This window comes from Pipistrellus hanaki (assembly GCF_964339955.1).
Source record: "Pipistrellus hanaki genome assembly, chromosome: X".
In the NCBI taxonomy this organism is placed as follows: Eukaryota; Metazoa; Chordata; class Mammalia; order Chiroptera; family Vespertilionidae; genus Pipistrellus; species Pipistrellus hanaki.
Genome location: NC_140524.1, coordinates 3963463 through 3982904, shown reverse-complemented (window position 1 = coordinate 3982904; position 19442 = coordinate 3963463). Strand labels below are relative to the sequence as shown.

General features: G+C 47.4%; 1 protein-coding gene across 1 annotated transcript; it reads left to right on the top strand.

Moving 5' to 3' along the window:
• Window positions 1–5418: 5418 nt before the first annotated feature.
• Window positions 5419–17922, top strand: DIPK2B (divergent protein kinase domain 2B). Its single transcript, XM_084870799.1, has 5 exons — window positions 5419–5874; window positions 8768–9032; window positions 13372–13545; window positions 14448–14736; window positions 16341–17922. The coding sequence occupies exons 1-5, from the start codon at window positions 5489–5491 to the stop codon at window positions 16676–16678; spliced, it is 1452 nt and encodes a 483-aa protein (XP_084726925.1). The 5' UTR covers window positions 5419–5488; the 3' UTR covers window positions 16679–17922.
• The last annotated feature ends 1520 nt before the right edge of the window (window positions 17923–19442 follow it).

The window sequence follows — 19442 nt, the reverse complement described above, 5'->3', positions numbered from 1 at the left end:
GGCTCAGGATAGAGCGTCAGCCTGCAGACTGAAGGGTCCCGGATTTGTTTCCTGACAGGGCACATGCCTGGGTTGCAGGTTCCATCCCCACTAGGGGGCATGCAGGAGGCAGCCGATCGATGATTCTCATCATCGATGTTTCTATCTCTTGCTCCCTCTCTTTTCCTCTATGAAGTCAATAAAAATATATTTTTAAAAAATAATAAATAAATCCTAGTTTGAAGAGGGTCAGAAGAACAGTCTGACTTTACTCACATTATCCCTCTCCCAAGGTGGCACATATTAGGGCCAAGAGAGGTCTTTTCTGCCCGTGTTTCTCCCACAGAGGAAAGTGAGCGTATGTGAGTGAGCATCTGGACTCCCTGCCTGTACCAGACTCTGCCAAAGAGGCTCTTTTCTCTCTTGCCCCATCTGGAGTACTGAATGGTGACTGCATGACCAGGGGGCAGGAAGAAGCAGAGAGAGCAGTACATTGAACTCTCAGAGGGCATAGCAGTGATGTGGATCCTACTAACTGCATTACAGACTGCATCATGAAGCCTGCCCATGAGCCCCTAGAGATGCTTCACCAGCAAGCCTCTCCCCATTGGCCCACAGGCACCCCGAGTACTCCTCGGGCTTTACCCACATAGACACACATACTACGGCTGGCTCCTTGTGCATCTTCCCAATGGCAGCAGCAATAGCAAGATTTGGCAGATGGCTAGTGCACATGGGCAGAAAGTTGGCCCAAATCTGTGGGCAAGAGAGAGACCACAGAACTTAAGCTTTAGTGCAGTCTTTGGAGAAAAAAGAAGGGAGGAGACTGTCGGCACTTGACCCGGTGTGTTTCAAGATCAAGAGAAGATATACAGCATAGTATTCCATTGTGTAGATGGACTACAGTTTTCTAATACACTCATCTGCTGATGGGCACTTAGGCTGTTTCCAGATCTTAGCTATGGTGAATTGTGCTGCTATGAACATAGGGGTGCATATGTCCTTTCTGATTCGTGTTTTTAGTTTCTTGGTGTATATTTCTAGAGTGAGATAAGGACACATATGTAATACCTTAAAGAAAAAGAGAGAGAGAGAGAGAAGATACTAGTATACAAGCTTAAGATCTCTGCCACAAGAGGGAGCAAGAAGCATGAAGCAGATGTATCCATAGAAGGTCTGAGAAGACCCAGAATCTGTAGCAGGGTTGATGGAAGGTGTTTCTCTCCAGAAGGCAGTTAGTAAAGACTGAAGGAGAGATTGTTACTTTAAATACAAAGACAACAATTCAAAACTTCAATGGAAAAAAAAAATCAAGAAAACATGACAGACACCACTAAAGGATCATGATTATCATACAGTAACCATCCCAAAGACATGGAGATCTGCAACTTACCCAATAAATAATCCAAAATACTTGTTTTAAGGAAACTTAATTAGCTACAAGAAAAAACAGAATGACAATTCTAAGGAATCAGCAAACAATACATGAACAAAATAAAAGTTTAACAATGAGATAAAAATCATAAAAAATAATCAGCCAGAAAGTCTAGAGTTGTGAATACAATGGATGAAATGCAATAGAGAACATGAACAGCAGAATGAATCAAGCAGAAGAAATAGTCTGAGTTAGAAGACAAGAATCTTGGAATTATGTAGTCAAAGAGGAACAAAAAAAGATAAAACTGAAGAAAGCTTACATGATCTGTGGGATACCATCAAGAGAATGAATGGCAGACTATTGAAGTCCAGAGGAAGAGAGGGATAAAGTGACAGAAAACTTCCCAGATCTGGGCAGAGATTTTGAATATCCATGTTCACAAAGCTCATAAGTCACCAAAGAAACTCAGAGGTTCTCTCCCAAAATACATTATAATAAAATGTCAAAAATCAAAGAAAAGAAATCTTAAAACCAGCAAGAGAAAATAAACTTGTAACTTAAAAAGCAACTCCCATAAGGCTCTTAGTGGATTTCTCAGCTATGAAAACGCACAACATACTGATAAAGGCAAGTATGCAGTCAAAGACAGAATACTCTAATACTATAAAATGGTGATGTGTTATCCATTTAACTTTAGTATAAAGGTTAAAAGACACGAGTATTAAAAATAACTGTAGGGCCAAAACCGGTGTGGCTCAGTGGATAGAGCATCGGCCTGAGGACAGAGAGGTCCCAGGTTCAATTCCGATCAAGGGCATGTACCTTGGTTGCGGGCACATCCCTGGTGGGGGGGTGTGCAGTAGGCAGCTGATCAATGTTTCTCTCTCGTCGATGTTTCTAGCTCTCTATCCCTCTCCCTTCCTCTCTGCAAAAAGTCAAAAAAATATATATAAAAAATAACTGTAGTTATCATAATTTTTAATGAATACATACATAAAACTGGTAAATTGTGACATGAACAACATTAAAGCGAGAAGTAAATGAGTTGTTTTTGGTGCAATTGAAGTTCAGTGTTAGCACCACAAAACAGACTGTCATATCGAGAGGATGTTTCATACAGGCCTCTTGGTTACAACAGAGCAGAAACCTATAGCAGATGACTAAAGATCAAAGGGAATGAAAGCATACCCCTATGCAAAACCCCCAATTCACAAAAGAACACAGCAAGAAAGGGAAGAAAGGGACAAGGGAACCAGAAAACAATGACAGTCCTCCAAATGTAAACTGACTGAATTCTTCAATCAAAAGACAGAGTGGCTGGATGGAAAAATAGCAACAGTTACATGGTGCCTACAACAGATTCCTTTCAGCTTTACAGACATAAATAAGCTCAAAGTTGAGGGATGGAAAAAAAAAAAGTCCATGCAAGTGGAACCAAAGGAGAACAAGGGTAGCCATACTTATTTATATTAGACAAAACAGACTATAAGCCAAAAATGTCGACAAAAGACAAAGGTCATTAGACAATGTAAGAGGTCCACTCATCAAAAAGATACTATAATTGTAAATTATAGTATTGTAGCACCTAAATATATTAAGCAAATATTAATAGATCTGAAGGGAGAAAGAGGCAATAATACAATAATACCAGGGGATTAAATACCTCACTTTCAACAATGAAACTAGAAAATGAAGAAAAAAACTAAGTTCAAAGTAAACAGAAGAGAGGAAATAAAATTAGAAATAAATGCAGTAGAAACCATAGAAAAGGTCAACAAAAATCATAGTTGAGGCGAAACTGGTTTGGCTCAGTGGATAGAACGTCGGCCTGCAGATTGAAGGGTCCCAGGTTCGATTCTGGTCAAGGGCATGTACCTTGGTTGTGGGCACATCCCCAGTGGGGGGTGTGCAGGAGGCAGCTGGTCTATGTTTACCTCTCACCAATGTTTCTAGCTGTCTATCCCTCTCTTTCTCCCTCTCCCTTCCTCTCTGTAAAAAATCAAAATATATTTTTTAAAAACCTAACATACTTAGGAATAAATTTATCCAAATTGATATATAAATTTAACTCCATTCCTATCAAAATTCCAGTGAGTTTTTATAGATATAGACAAGAGTATTCTAAAATTTTTATGGAGAGGCAAATGAACTAGAATCACTAAAATAATTTTGAAAATTGAGAATGTGGCAGAAATCACTCTACCTTATTCTATAATAATTAAGCCTGTGTGTTATTGACAGAGGAATAGGCACATAAATCAGTGGAACAGCATAGAGAACGCAAGCATAGTCACAGACAAATACAGACAGCAGGTTTTTTACAAAATTGCAAAATCAATTCAATGGAAGATAGTGATGGAGCAATTGGACTTCCATCGGCAAAAATATGAACATTGACCTAGAGACATCTTATAAAAAATAATTCAAAATTAGTTAATCCAAAATTAATAGCATATAGACTGAAAATAAAATGTAAAACTATAAAATGTTTACAACATAAGAAACCATAGGAGAGAGTCTTTGGGACTTAGAGTTAGGCAAAGAGTTCTTACACTTGATATTAAAGCATATATATATATATATATATATATATATATATATATATATAAAAGCCAAGTGACCAGAACAACAGAATGACCAGAACGACCAGAATGACCGGTCGCTATGGTGCACACTGTGGTGGGCGGCCAACTGGCCCTATCAGGGCCCCAATCAACTCCCCACAATCTCCCACGGTCCCTTCCCCCAGCAGGCCCAGCCCCTGATCAGCCCCTCCCACCCCAATCAGGGTCAGGGCCAGTGGCCAACAGCCCATAGCTCCTCCCCTGGCCCCCGATCAGTGCCACCCACCCTGATCAGGGGCAGGGCCAGCCTGCCAACCTCCCGTGGCCCCTCTCCCTGGTTGGTCTGGCCCCCAATTGGGGAGGGGGGAGGGCCAGCTGGATCCCACCTGTGCATGAATTCATGCACTGGGCCTCTAGTAATCCATAAAAGGAAAAATGGACACATTGGACTTCATCAAAATAAACTTTTACTCTGAGAAAGACCCTGTTAAGAACATGAAAGACAAGTTAGCACCTGGGAGAAAATATTTGCAAGCCACATACATAGCCAACAAAGGACTAGTATGTGGAATGTACAAAGAATACTCACAATTCAACAATAAAGACAAAGGCCACCAGACCTTAGACTGAGGAGGATATACAGTTGGCCAACAAGCATCTGCTTAACCATCAGAGAAGAGTCATTACCCTGAATGACTTAGCTAAACGAATCTTAGCTAAACTCCCCAATTCTCCGGAGGCCATCCTGGCCCCCTCTTACCTCCCCTTTTCCTTCTCCCAGCCTAAACCTGCCCGCCCTTATTTGGTCCTCGTAGGCTCTCTCTATTCCTAAATTAGCCCTCCCCGTTTCCTCCATGCTGTGGACCTTATCTTAGTGTCAGAGGAAAGCAATTCTGGGGCAGTTAAATCTCACCACATCAGACCAGCCTCTGAAAGGGAGGCAGGGTGGTAAAGGGAAGAGGGACTTTCAGGCTCGGGGAGGAGAAGAGATTGAACACAGCTGAGTTGAGGCACAGGAGTCTTTTTGGTGTTCCCCGCATCAAACCAGAAACCACCAAATTATTTCCCCTCTCTTCTTCTCAGATCTGCAAGCACGGACTTGAGATTTTCTATTTTCTAAGCAGCAAAGCCTTTGCTATTCAAGTCAGTCTTAACTGTGCCACTTAATGGCCAGCAAGCTGACCTCTGGTTATTTCACATCCAAAATATGGTCAGCGTGGAAGAGGAATGTCTGGTTAAGGGGCAGGCCTAATTACTCACTGCAGCGTGGGGGAGCTGGCGAGTGTGTGTGTGTGATCCACAGGGACACACAGACCCAGAATTAATGCAGTGGAGGGTGGAGGCCCTCAGGATCCTTTGAAACTCCCAGGTGGAATCCAGGTCGGATGTACATCCTGCATCGACCTTTCTTGCCCAGCCAGGATATCCTGTGTTTGTCAAAAGGACTGCACAGGGAAGCCCTGACCATTGTCCTTCCCCAAATCTGCCAGTCAGCCCCTCCCAGCCTACGACAGCCACCGCAGGCAGAGGAAGAGTAACTCTGGAAACCGTGTTATCAGCATCCTCCATGGACTTCCTCACCTCCTCCCAAACCTCGTTAGCTCCAAGCTCCTTAGCATCCTCAATCAGAAATCCGGGCGGCTGGGATGGGGTCAACGCTCTGAAGTCAGCCCCCTTGCTTTTTGCCAAGACCTGCCTCTGCACAGCTCTGAGCGGACAGCTGGCGGCCTGGGCCCCGATGAAGCCCCTGCTGGGGCCTGGGGCTGCTGCCCTCCGCCTGGGCTGGCCGGCTCAGCTGCTCTGGGTCTCAGCCCTGAGCTCTGCTGTCTCCCCGCCTGCTCCTCCTTCTCCGAGAACCAGCTCCAGTCTGGGAAGATCTGTCCTCGGCCTTGACAAATGCAATGCCTGCATTGGAACGTCTATTTGCAAGAAGTTCTTTAAAGAAGAAATAAGGTCAGAATCCCAATCAGATCCTTCTGAGGGGGAAATGCTGTTCCCGTGGTGAAAGATGCCCAGGAGTTTGTTGAAAATGAGCCAGGATGTAACTTATGGGTGGGAGCTAAAGCAAAGCCCTTTAATCAGAGGAGCAATGGGTTGAGGTCAGGGTGGAGAGGGGGGTAAGGTGTGAAGCCAACTTCGAGCCCTAATTGCTACATTCAATGTGTCCTTTTGAAGTGCCAGCTTAAAGTTTGCTTTTCAATGCAGGGAGTAATCTGGGACTATGGCATTGACCAAGTTCATTTCTCAAAGGGGGGAGTGGGGCAGGAATAAAATTTATAGGAAAGCTACTATGTGACAGACATTTTATGTGTGTGTGTTAATCTTCACCCGAGGATATTTTTCCATTAGTTTTTAGAAAAATTGGAAAAGAGGGGGAGAGATAGAAACATCGATGGGAGAGACACATTGATTGGTTGCCTCCTGCACGCCACCGACCAGGGCCAGGGAACCTGCAACTAAGGTACGTGCCCTTGACCTAAATCAAACCCAGGACTCTTCAGTCTGAGGGCTGATGCCCTATCCACTGAGCCAAACTGGCTAGGGCGTAACAGACATTTTTTTTCTTTCCTTTCTAACATATTCTTTTTTAAAAATATATATTTTTTATTGATTTTTTTACAGAGAGGAAGGGAGAGAGATAGAAACATCGATGAGAGAGAAACATCGGTCAGCTGCCTCCTGCACACTCCCTACTGGGGATGTGCCTGCAACCAAGCTACATGCCCTTGGCCAGAATCAAACCTCGGACCCTTCACTCCGCAGGCTGACACTCCATCCACTGAGCCACACCGGTTTTGGCCGTAACAGACATTTTTTTTTTTTTAAATATATTTTATTGATTTTGTACAGAGAGGAAGGGAGAGAGACAGAGAGTCAGAAACATTGATGAGACATAGACATCGATCAGCTGCCTCTTGCACACCCTCCACCAGGGATATGCCCGCAACCAAGGTACATGCCCCTGACCGGAATCGAACCCGGGACCCTTCAGTCCCCAAGCCAACGCTCTATCCATTGAGCCAAACCGGTCTTGGCCGTAACAGACATTTTAAAGCTATTTTTATATACTCACTTCATCCTGGGAGTTAGCATTTTTCACTCATTATTCAGATAGCAAACAGACATAGCAAGATTAAGGGACTTGTTCAAGGTCACCACCTAGTAAGTGGCACATCTGGCCGTTTGCTCCCAAGTTTCTGAACCATGTTCTGCTGTGAGCTGTTGCCTTGATTAAAGGAAAAGCCAAGTTCAGTAAATTGCAATGCACATGGCTCTCACCAAAGAAGGGATCACACTCTGGAAGCCAAGCCTGTCAACACGCAGTCCATGAGCCTTTATCATGGCCAAGGTCAAGACCCGGCAGGTGTTGTACAACATGGCTAGCACTCTGTCACTGGCCGCCAGGGGTGTAGGAGGAGGGAGCTGTGTTATAAATAACAATGATAAGGCCTGGCCTGATGCAGGCCAACAGCGGAGTGGAAAGGACCTCTGGGGACTAGAAGAAGGGGATATGGATTGCAAATGGGGTCTGGGGAATGGCTTCTCCAGGGAAAAGCATTCTGAGCTGAAATTTAGTGGGAAGGGATTCAGGTAGAAGGACCAACCGAAGCATTAAGACCCAGAGGTGTGGGAAGAAGTGAAAAGTGCTAGTGACTGGAGCATGGGGTGTAATGCGGAAGCGTCAGAGAGGGAGGAGGTTTGGAGGAGTCAGATGGTGCAGGGAGCCTTGAATGCTGTGCCAGGAATTGGGACCTTACCCGTAGACCAGCAGTTCCCCAGCCTTTTCAATACCAAAGGCCCTTTGGATAGGTCTCTTCTCTGTCCGACCCTAAGGACCTGCCTCCGGTGTATAAGATTTAGTGACTAAACAGATTAATTTACAATAATTTTATTTCCAGTCAGTATTAACCAAAGGTATATTTGACTACTCGACTAAGTTCCTACACAAAAATAACAAATAGAAAATAGTCAGAAGTGGTGGACTTTAAATATATATTTTTATTGATTTCAGAGAGGAAGGGAGCAGGAGAGAAGAATAGAAACATCAATGATGAGAATCATCGATTGTCTGCCTCCTGCACACCCCCCACTGGGGATGGAGCCCACGACCCAGGCATGTGCCCTGACTGGGAACGGAACCGTGGCCTCCTGGTTCATAGGTGGATGCTAAACCACTGAGCCACACCAGCCGGGCCAGAAGTGTTGGATTTCTTTTGTAAGATGGTAGTTATTGCCCGGAGCTTTTTTTTTTTTTTTTTAAGGCATTTTGAAAGTTGAACGCCTTCATCTCCCCCACCCCCCAGACACAAGCAGAACTAGGGAAGCTCTATGACAGGCCATGGTGAGGGAGTTAAGTTGGGTAGGGACAAGATGACAACTGTGCTTAGAAAAATCTTTATGAAAAGATGTGTGCAGGGGAGACCAGTGGTGCTGGCAGCAGCTGGCAGACAGTTCTTTTTGGGCAGGAGAAAGGTCCCTGGTAACAAAGCAGGGCCAGCAGGTTGTGCAGGTTCAGGTACAGAGCCATTTTGTGGACCAACTATATCAATGGGAGAGGAAGTCAAGATGGAGCTGTCGGAAGTGGGATTGTTTCCTTGGAGACAGTGAAAATATGGACCAATTTTATGATAGGAGGCAAGGGCCCTGGCTGGTGTTGCTCAGTGGTTAGAGCATCGGCCTGGGGACTGAAGGGTCCCAGGTTTGATTCTTGTCAAGGGCACATACCCCGATTGTGGGCTCCACCCCCAGGGCTCTGCTGGCCTCTGGCTCTGGCAGAGTTGTGACTAGTCCCTGCTTGGCCCCTGCTTCCTCTCCCAGGGGGATCCTAAAAGGGCTCTTCTTCCAGGTTTGACAGCTGGCTGGCCACCCACATCCAACTGCCTCTGGGCTCCTTGCCTTCTTACCCTGCAAATTACTCAGATGACTCCAAAACCTGGCGCCCCGCGGAGATAGCGAGGCTGATCAGCACACAGCAGCATGAAGTCTCAGACAGGAGAATCTGCGCCTCTGCGGCAGCCCCCAAGACCTGCAGCATCGAGCGTGTCCTGAGGAAAACAGGAAGGTTCCAGAAATGGCTGCAGGCCAAGCGCCTCACCCCGGACCTGGTGCAGGTAAGCGCGCTGGTCCTGTGGCTGGAGGCTTGGAGCGGGGCCCACATCTCTGTCTGGGGGAAAGGAGTTGTGTTCTCTCTAAAGTGGGACCAAACAATGCCATGAGACAGGGGCGTGTGACCAGAAATAAATCTAAACAAGATTTATCCGTTCATCCTAATGAGCTTATAGATATGAGGACACTTTGCAAAAAGTCTATCAGCATGGAAATGCCCGGCACAGCGATTGGTGATAGGGGGTCCTGTTCTTCAGTTGGTTGTGCCAAAACTTTACCAGTTTTATCATCTAGTGTTAACAGCAGCTAAACAAGACTTCCTTGTTTCTGCCAAAAATGCATCCATTAGCGCCACCTTGTTAAAACACAGTCAAAGCTAGAACCATTTTCACTTCACTCTGACCCTCGCCTAGCCCATCTTTTCATCCCTGCCAGAGATTTTTTCCCTTCCTTATAAAGACAGAAAAATATTAACAGCTGTTTTATAAATTGTGGACAAAGTACATTCCTGCTCTAGGTCCCTCCCATTTTGGCGCCATCTCCTGTCCTCCTTTCCAGAGACCCTTGGCCGTAGGGTTCCACAGCATGACCAACAAGCTCTACGCCCTTCCCCTCCCATGCAAGTAGCATCCAAACTCCTGCTCTTTCCTTCCTTTTTTTTAATATATATTTTATTGATTTTTTACAGAGAGGAAGGGAGAGAGATAGAGAGCTAGAAACGTCGATGAGAGAGAAACATCGACCAGCCACCTCCTGCACACCCCCAACCAGGGATGTGCCCACAACCAATGTACATGCCCTTGACGGGAATCGAACCTGGGACCCCTCAATCCACAGACCGACGCTCTACCACTGAGCCAAACCGGTTTCGGCTGCTCTTTCCTTCTTAACAAAACCTTTCTAGCAGACTGTTTTGAGTAGATCCATCATCAACAAAGTGGGGGAAGGCAAACTCACTCATCCACCCGAGAACTGAAAACAGTGCTTAAGCAAACACTTGTGCATAAATATGTATATCAGCACTGTTCCCATTAGCCAAAGTGGAAATGACCCAAATGTCCATTAAATAATGAATGGATACACAAAATGTGTTCTATCCGTACAATGGAATGTTATCCCGTCATAGAAAGAAACAAAGTACTGATGCATGCTACAATATGGATGAACCCTGGAAAAATCATGCCAATAAAAGAAGCCAGACACAAAGGCACAAATATTGTATAATTCCATTTGTAAGAAATGTCCAAAATAGGCAAATCCCAAAAGCCACTTTCCAACAGGTATCTAGGCTAGAGCCCTCAAGTGAGCATATCTGCATGTGTGTCGGTGTGTGTTTGAGAGAAGAAACTCACAGGGTTTGCTCAATGAAGTACATAGGGAGAGAAGGAGGGGAGAAACAAAAGAAAATTAAAGCCCTGGCCGGTTTGGCTCAGTGGATAGAGCGTTGGCCTTCAGACTGAAGGGTCCTAGGTTCAATTCTGGTCAAGGGCACATGCCTGGGTTGCGGGCTAAATCCCCAGCAGGGGGCGTGCAGGAGGCAGCCGATCCATGATTCTCTCTCATCACTGATGTTTCTCCCTCTCCCTTCCTCTCTGAAATCAATAAAAATCTATTTTTAAAAAAGAAAAAAAACACTGAAGGCAGGATGGATATAACAGATTCAGGAACCTCAGAACTTTGACTGTCAGTTCTCAGGAATAAAACCAACTTGGATAAAAAGCCCCAGTTGCCACCATCAGAGACTGAGCCAGGGAGCCTGTGGCTCCCCTCCCACAGGGCCACGTGCGTCCTCCTTAGCTGCAGGCAGGGCGCTGCAGCCAGGTCTGCCAAGGAACCAGGATCAGGAATTAGCAAGCGGGTGAAGCAACACAATGTGCGTGCGTGTGTGTGTGTGTGTGTGTGTGTGTGTGAGTGTGTCCCTGTGTGTGTGTGTCCCTGTGTGTGTGTGTCCCTGTGTGTGTGTGTCCCTGTGTGTGTGTCCCTGTGTGTGTGTGTCCCTGTGTGTGTGTGTGTGTGTGTGAGTGTGTCCCTGTGTGTGTGTGTGTGTGTTCCTCTGTGTGTGTGTGTGTCCCTGTGTGTGTGTCCCTGTGTGTGTGTGTCCCTGTGTGTGTGTGTCTCTGTGTGTGTGTGTGTCCCTGTGTGTGTGTGTGTGTCTGTGTGTGTGTGTGAGTGTGTCCCTGTGTGTGTGTGTGTGTGTGTTCCTCTGTGTGTGTGTGTGTGTCCCTGTGTGTGTGTGTCCCTGTGTGTGTGTGTCCCTGTGTGTGTGTGTCTCTGTGTATGTGTGTCTGTGTGTGTGTGTGTCTCTGTGTGTGTGTGTCTGTGTGTGTGTGTGTGTCCCTGTGTGTGTGTGTGTGTGTGTGTGTGTGTGTCCCTGTGGGGAGGGGGTGGAAGGCACTTATGCTAATAAAGCTGTGACTTTTAGCCTGTAAAAGCTGCATTGTTCAGATGGGAGTGTTTCACGGCCTAATTCCTGGTCCACAAACAGAAACGCAGCCAAGAACCCGCCCAGGTTGCCCTGATGTGCTTGTTCCAACAACCACTGCAGAGAAGGCTTCCCATTAAGCCAGGGTCAGCGGCAACTGCCCTCCCACGGCCCTCAGCAGCGCGGGCTCATCAGGGGGAAACACAGACCTCCGCTGTGTCCCCTTCCCCTCCCTCCACTGCCAGCTGCCTCCCACACTGTTCCAAACACAGTCCCTGCTTCTCTCAGGTGGGAGGGGGCCTGAATGACACGGAGGCCGGCCTCCCACTAGATGGCGGTATAGCATGTTCAGGAAGCTCTGTGTAAACAAGAATGGTTGACATTTTACTTCCCTGATCCCAATTATTTGTTTAAATAGAATAAGGGAAATCAGCATATTAACCAAAATGCACATTAACAATGTAATCAGAATATGGGTTTTGAGGTAACTAGGAGACAGATAAAATTTACTTTTGTTTAAATTTAATTTAAAAATACTTAAAAGGTATATGTACAAAAATAATAATTTAATAAAAAAAATATTATAAAAAATAAAAAAATAAAAATACTTAAAAGGTGTTCACAGGCCCCAGGAAGGTATATAAGGGTCAAGACAAGGCCCCTGCTCCCTGGGAAGTGACTTCCTAATGGGAGAGAGAGGCATATTCAACTGGTTCAGACACAAGGCAGGTTGTGATAAAGTGTTCCAATGACAATGGACATTTTATACTGGAGCCACACTTAGTTTTCAGACTATAAATATTTTCATCTCTCACAGGCTGCCAGGTCAAGGACATGGCTTCATGCTTGAGCACCGACCTATGAACCAGAAAGTCACGGTTCTATTCCCAGTCAGGGCACATGCTCGGGGTTGCGGACTTGATCCCCAGTAGGGGGCATACAGAAGGCAGTTAATCCATGATTCTCTCTCATCGTGGATGTTTCTCTGTCTCTCCCTCCCTTTCTGTAATCAATAGAAAATATTTTTAAATAAAAATAGCATGGCTCTATTGATGGGGAAAAGAAAAACAGCTGACTGCTGGCTGTAGCATTTCATACTCATCTAACATGGAAATTAAAGATGAAATGACTATGAATGGAAAAGGAAATTTAGGCAAGTAAAATGCCTTGCCCCTCACACAGGGCAATATTCCCAGGACATCAACACACACCCTCTGGCCGAACAGTCTTCTGGAAAGCACAGCCCCTTCACAGGTGCACTGTGACCACGAGATCATGAGATTTTGCGCCCCGTGACCCTTGTGAAGTAGTCATGGTGATTCCCTTGCTGCCCATGGATGGGCGTTTTTGGTGCCAACCAGAAAGATTATGGCCTGGATGCCAGCCCCCCCGCCCCCCTCCCAACCACACATACACACAGCCCACTGCCAATCATGGAATCGTAGAGAGTTGAAAACAACTGAACTTTGGCTCATGGGATTTGTTTAGGGTTAAAATCACTGAGACTTTATGACCTCAGCATTTTTTTAAAATTAAATTTGAGAGGTTTTGTGATCTAATAAACAGTTTTTAGAACATAATCAGTATAGCTGTTAGTTGTATCATTAATTCTTCTAAGTGTCTTTATAGATTGTGAGGAAGTGTGCCCATCACTCTCAGTCCCACCCTGTACAGAAGGTCCCTGCCAAGTGCCCGGTTGTGGTAAATCAGCAAGCATCCCCCCTACCACTCTCCCCTGCCTCTGCCAGTCTATTCTGCTCCTCATCTGGGGGCAGAAGCCTGTGTTGAACAAGGTCACGGCCCCCCTTCCTGAGTCTATCTCCTCCCAGCCCACTTGCCCGCCCCCCAACCTCAGGATGTCCCCTGACAGCAGGGCCTGCCAATGCCCTGACCTTACCTCACCCTCCCCCCTCGCCCTGCAGGGCCTGCCCAGCCCTCTCCTGCGCTGCCCATCACAGCGCCTCCTGGACCGCGTGGTCCGGCGCTACGCCGAGGTGGCCGACGCAGGCAGCATCTTCATGGACCACTTCACGGACCGCGACAAGCTGCGCCTGCTCTACACACTGGCTGTCAACGCGCACCCCATCCTCCTACAGGTATGCAGGCACCTCCCAGGGACTCTGAGGAGGGCCACCTGGGTTGAGCTCACTCCCCCTTTACTGTCTGCCTTGGGGCAACCAAGCGATGTCAGTGCCTGTGGGAGCTGGATGGGGGGGAACCTTCAGCCACCCTCACCACCCGAGGTTGCCCTGAAGGCTCTGTGAAGGAGGCAGTGCTGGCAGTTCCTCCAAAATCAGAAAGATTTTTTAAAATATATTTTTATTGATTTCAGAGAGAGAGGGAAGGATAGAAATGTCAATGATGAGAGCAGATCATTGATCGGCTGCCTTCTGCATGTCCCACACAGGGGAACAAGCCCACAACCCTGGCATGTGCCCTGACCAGGCATTGAACTATGACCTCCTGGTTCATAGGTAACGCTCAACTATGGAGGCATGCTGGCCGAGTGCTGCATTGTTATTTTTTTTTAATTTTTTTATTTTAAGTCATCCTAAGTTGACTCTCTTCTCTCCCCCCATGGCCTCTACCTAAGCAGTGCTATTTGTGAAATCTCAAATAGTAGTCATATTTTTTCAAGTGTATAGCACTTAAAAATAAATATATTCCCATGAATCCGAAACACATCTAAAATCCTGGCAAGTGCCTCAACATGCTCGTATCTTTCTTGGGGACACTGTGAAGGCGCAATCTACCGCATGGCAATAGAGGTTCTTCCTCCAAATCTATTCATCTGAAACAAGAACAAAAAGGGGGCAGGGATGGGGTGGGGTGTTGTCTTGTTCTAAGAGGCACTGGGGGGAGGGAGAGAGATGAGAGAGAGAGAGAGAGAGAGAGAGAGAGAGAGAGAGAGAGAGAGAGAGAGAGAGAGGAGGCATGCTGTGTCTATGAATGTTCTCTCTCCAACCCTCTAATGCCCCTCCTCCTGCTGCCTTGGCAGATCTTCCCAGGAGCAGAGGGATGGCCGCTGCCCAAGTACCTGGGCTCCTGTGGCCGCTTCCTGGTCAGCACCAGCACCAGCCCACTGCGGGACTTCTATGCTGCGCCCCCAGACAAGGCGGCCGACCTGGCCCACCAGCTCCTCAGGATCCTGGAGTCTCTGCGGAGCAACGACCTGAACTACTTCCTCTACTTCACCCGCGTGGATGCCTCCATGTTTGGCATCTTTAACAACGGGCATCTGTTCATCCGGGACGCCAGCGCCTTGGGAGTCATCGACAGGCAGGAAGGTACTCAGCAGGGGCCCCTGAGCAGCTGTCAGGGGGGAAGTCGGAGTGGCAGAAGCTTGGAGGGGTGCCCGGGGGTGGTGCCACTGGGCCTCTCCGGTCTCCGTATGTCACAGTGAGAGCACCCCAAGTTCATGTCAGATGGCCCTCTTCCCCTTTAGCATCCCTGATCCAAGTCCAGCTCCAAAGGGGAACTGGCCTTGACCTTGTCCAAGGGGGCGGGGGGTGGTGGGGGGGTGCTTTGCACCATGGCACGGCCCAGGGGCAATCTGTGTCCAATTCAGTGTCAAGTTTCCAATGAAAAGGCTTGGCACCACAGGAGGTCTATGAGTGACTCATGTTCGCCACCGTGTGCCCAGCTCGTCAGGGTCCTGCAGGCCTTCCACCATCCCAGTCTCCAAGGGTAACCAGGCATTTGTGAGCCCAATGAGAGGACAGAGGACTTGTTCTTTTAACTTCTTAACACAGTTGTATTGATGTCAGAGAGGAAGGGAGAGAGAGAGAAAAATAGGAACATCCATGATGAGAAGGAATCATGGATCAGCTGCCTCCTGCACACCCCTCTCTGGGGATCAAGCCCACCACGGAATGGAACCCTGGCCTCCTGGTTCATAGGTTGATGCTCAACCACTGAGCCACATGAGCCGGGCAACAGAGGACTTTTTATGAGAAGGCCTACAAAGACAGGTCAATTAAGCCATGCTAGTGGTTGGCAAACTCATTGGTCCACAGAGCCAAATATCAACAGCACAACGATTGACATTTCTTTGGAGAGCCACATTGTTTAAACTTCAACTTCTTCTAATGCCACTTATTCAACATAGACTCGCCCAGGCCGTGGTATTTTGTGGAAGATCCACACTCAAGGGGCCAAAGAGCCACATGTGGCTCGCGAGCCACAGTTTGCCAACCATGGAGCCACACTAACTCGTTTCCTCATTTGCTTTTATGAGAAGAAATGAGGCTGATTCCAGAATATTCAGGATATGTAAACCACTGATGTCAGCCCATTGAATACATGTTCTGCTTTACCTGTTCTTTCTCCCAACTTTGTATTTCCCAAGTTCCCTAATTCCACAGGAAGAATGGGAGAATCACAAGGTGGTGGTGGTGGGGGAAGGGGAGGGGGCGTTCCCACCGGGGCCTTAGTGTCCCTGAGCCCTAACCTCCCGGTGACAGTGAAAGATGAAACAGAGGGAGACCAGGAGGCCAAGACCACTGCCGGCTGCTTCCAGAGAGGGGCGGAAGAGCGCCAGGGCCGGGGTACAAGCACTTTTTAAGGGGAGGATAGGGGACAGGGCTTAGGGCACTCAGCACACGCTGATTGGTGGTTTCATGTAAGGCCTATGATTAGGGACCGAGGGACTTAGGAATCGGGGGCTTAGGATATTTGGCAGGTGCTGATTGGTGGTTCAGTGCTCAGAGTGTCCAGCTGCAGGTGGGTTACGTACGTCCATCATTTGGAAGAAGGGAGGATCTATCAGACAGCAGGTGCTGGGCCCCTCACCCACTGATCCAGCCATTCCAATCGCCAACCCCCAACCCCCCCCCCCCCCAGCCAAGGAGGACAGGCTGTAGGGGTGTGACATGTCTTTCTCCTCTTGCAGGCAGCCCAGCGGCCAGGGCAGCGGAGAGCCAGGACATCTTCAGCTGCCTGGGCACTGGCTGCCAGGCGGCGCCGCCCCCCTGTGACGCGGTGCCTGAGGGGCAGAGCGTGGTGCTGGTGTGCCGGCAGGTGCTGCCCGCGCTCCTCCGGGGAAAGTTCCCCCCCGCTGTGCAGGAGCGGATAGACGGCCTCCTGGCCACGTGTGGGGACACTGCCCGCCCAGACCCCGAAGTCCTGGAGGCCGCTGGCCAGCTCCAGAGCATCCTGAGACCCCTGAGGACGTGTGACCCCAGGTTTGCCTACCGCTACCCGGACTGCAGGTACAATGACAAGTTCTGAGGGGCTGGAGCCTGGCTGGCCTGCAGGGACCACATCATCTGCTCCCCGTTCCCCAGTTGGATGGGTGCACGTCTGGAAGGAAAAGCCTTTTTGGACGTGAAGAGAAATGCACGTTCCTTTCCCTGGCCCTGGCACTAGCCCCGTTGGCTGGCACATCACAAAGAGCCAGGGGTGGGCATCAGAAGATCCAGGTGTGGCCCTCGTCAGTGTGGCTCATTGAATAGAGCGTCGGCCTGTGGACCGAAGGGTTCAGGGTTCGATTCCGGTCAAAGGCATGTACCTGGGTTGCAGGCTCCTCCCCAGCCCGGGCCTGGTCAGGGCATGTGCAGGAGACAACCAATTGATGTGTGTCTCTCACATCGATGTTTCTCTGTGTCTCTCCCTCCCTCTCCCATGCTCCCTAAAAAGCAATGGAAAAGATCCTCAGGGGAGGGTTACCAAAAGAGAATAAGATCCAGGCGTGGCCACCCTCACAACCTCCGACTCTGTTTGCTCTGTGCCCCCTCCCTGCCCGGGTGGCCATAAAGCATGCTCAGAAGCACACAGACGGGAGAAGCACACAGCCGGTGAGACCCAGAGGCTGGTGTGGAGAGAGAGGCCTGGCCAGCAGCATGTTAGGTCACATCAGACAAAAGGGGCCCGTTCCTGCTCCCCATGGCCCTGAGTTAGCCCTTCTGCCACCCCCCCAACACACACCCCACCTCAGGGTAAGAAGACTGTAGGCAGAATCTAATGAACAACATAAACTGATGAACAAAAATAGATCCAGAGACACAGAAGCATCAAACAGACTGACAAACCTCAGAGGGAAGGCAGGGGAGGGTGGCAGGGGGTTGGCGGGGGGGCAGTAAAAGATCACCTGAAGGACTTGTATGCATGCACATAAGCCTAACCAATGGACACAGACACCATGGGGATGAGGGCATGTGCTGGGGTGGGGGGGTGCAGAGGGGGACAGGCGGGGAGAGGTCAATGGGAGAAAAAGGAAACATGTAACACTTTGAACAATAAAGAATTAAAAAATAAATAAAAATAAAAAGACTGTAGCCCTGACTGGTTTGGCTTAGTATTGATAGATAGAGTGTCGGCCTGCAGACTGAAGGGTCCCAGGTTCAATTCCAGTCAAGGACATGTACCTTGGTTGCAGGCACATCCCCAGTAGGGGATGTGCAGGAGGCAGCTGGTCGATGTTTCTCTCTCTCCCTCTCCTTTCTTTTCCATAAAATCAATAAAAAGACATATTGAAAAAATAAATAAAAGAAACTTCAGAAAGCTCCTTGGCCCCTTCTTTCCTGTGCGGACACATTGAGATGGTACAGGCTCTGAACCAGGAGGTGGGTCCTCACAAAGCGCTGAAGCTGCCAGGGCCTTGACCTTGGACTTGCAGCCTCCAGAACTGTGAGAAAGACATGTGTGTTGCTTATAAGCCATCCAGTCTATGGTAGTCTGTTACAGCAGCCCCAATGCACTAAGACATCATGTACAAGGTGGGGCACAGTAGGTTTACAGTTGTGAGTACGTGACACACAGTTTATTCTTATATTATTATTATTATTATTGATTGTATTGTATTACCAGGTGTACCAGTAAATAATGAGGATTTTGTAATCCAAGAAAACACAAAAATTCCAAGAGAAACCTCAAAAGTGCTTCATTCAAAGTAATGTCCATCACTAGCTACACATTTCCCCATCTTTCAGGTAATTGGTGGATACGGTCCCAATAGAACCATTCAGAGACCCAATGTTCCACTTCTGCGTCCGTGTTGAAGTGCTGCTCAGACAGTTCATGTGCCATCGATCGGAACAAGTGGTCATCTGAAGGAGCAAGGTCTGGTGAATACTGTTGATGGGTTCATACTTCCCAGGCAAGATCTTTTAACGTGTCTTTAACTGGTTTTGAACTGTGTGATGGTGCGTCATCATGAAGCAAAATCACTTTGCTATGTCTTCTGGGACATTCTGGTCATTTCATAATCAAAGCGTGGTTCAAATTGATTATTTGTTGTTGGTAGCGATCAGTAGTAACGGTTTCACCTGGTTTTGGAAGTTCATAATACACCACACCTTTCTAATCCCACCAAACACAGAGCATTGTCTTCTTTCCAAAGCGATTTGGCCTTGCAGTCCATGTTGATGGTTGGCCTGGATCAACCCATGATTTTGTTTGTTTGGAATTCTCAAAATAAATCCACTTTTCAGCGCCATCACAATTCGGTGCAAAAAAGACTTTCTTTTGTGCCATTGAAGCAACATTTTATTGGTGACTTTTCAGTTTTCCATTTGTCCTTCATTCAGTTGATGTGGTGCCCATTTTCCTTCCTTTAAAATCTTTCCCATTGCTTGTAAATAATCAGAAATTGTTTGCTGAGCAACGTTTAATCTTTCTGCAAGTTGTTTTTGAGTTTGACACACATCTTCATCCAATAATGCTTATAACTGTTGGTCTTTAAACATTTTCAGTTACCTGGACATTCTTTGTCTTTCACATCGAAATCATCCCTTTTAAAGCGCTTAAACCAGTGTTCACAAGTATCTTGAGATGGAGCATACTTGCCATAAGCTTCCCAACATATATGATCACTTTCAGCAGCACTTTTCTTCAAAATAAAGTAATGAATTAAAACTTCCTGCAAATGCTCTTTTTCTGGCACGAAATTCAACATTTTTAAGCATAAAAATATCTATGATGTTAACACCTTCAGCAAATTTGACATATGAAGTTTTGAAGCTTGTTGTCAATACAACAAAATAGCATGCACATA

What these genes read in the sequence shown, in the direction of transcription:
- DIPK2B (XM_084870799.1), top strand. Translation starts at nt 5,489, where the DNA reads ATGGACTTCCTCACCTCCTCCCAAACCTCGTTAGCTCCAAGCTCCTTA. An exon ending in TTCTTTAAAGAAGAAATAAG is followed by an intron (nt 5,875 to 8,767) that starts GTCAGAATCCCA and finishes CTCTTCTTCCAG; the next exon opens with GTTTGACAGCTGGCTGGCCA. An exon ending in TCACCCCGGACCTGGTGCAG is followed by an intron (nt 9,033 to 13,371) that starts GTAAGCGCGCTG and finishes CTCGCCCTGCAG; the next exon opens with GGCCTGCCCAGCCCTCTCCT.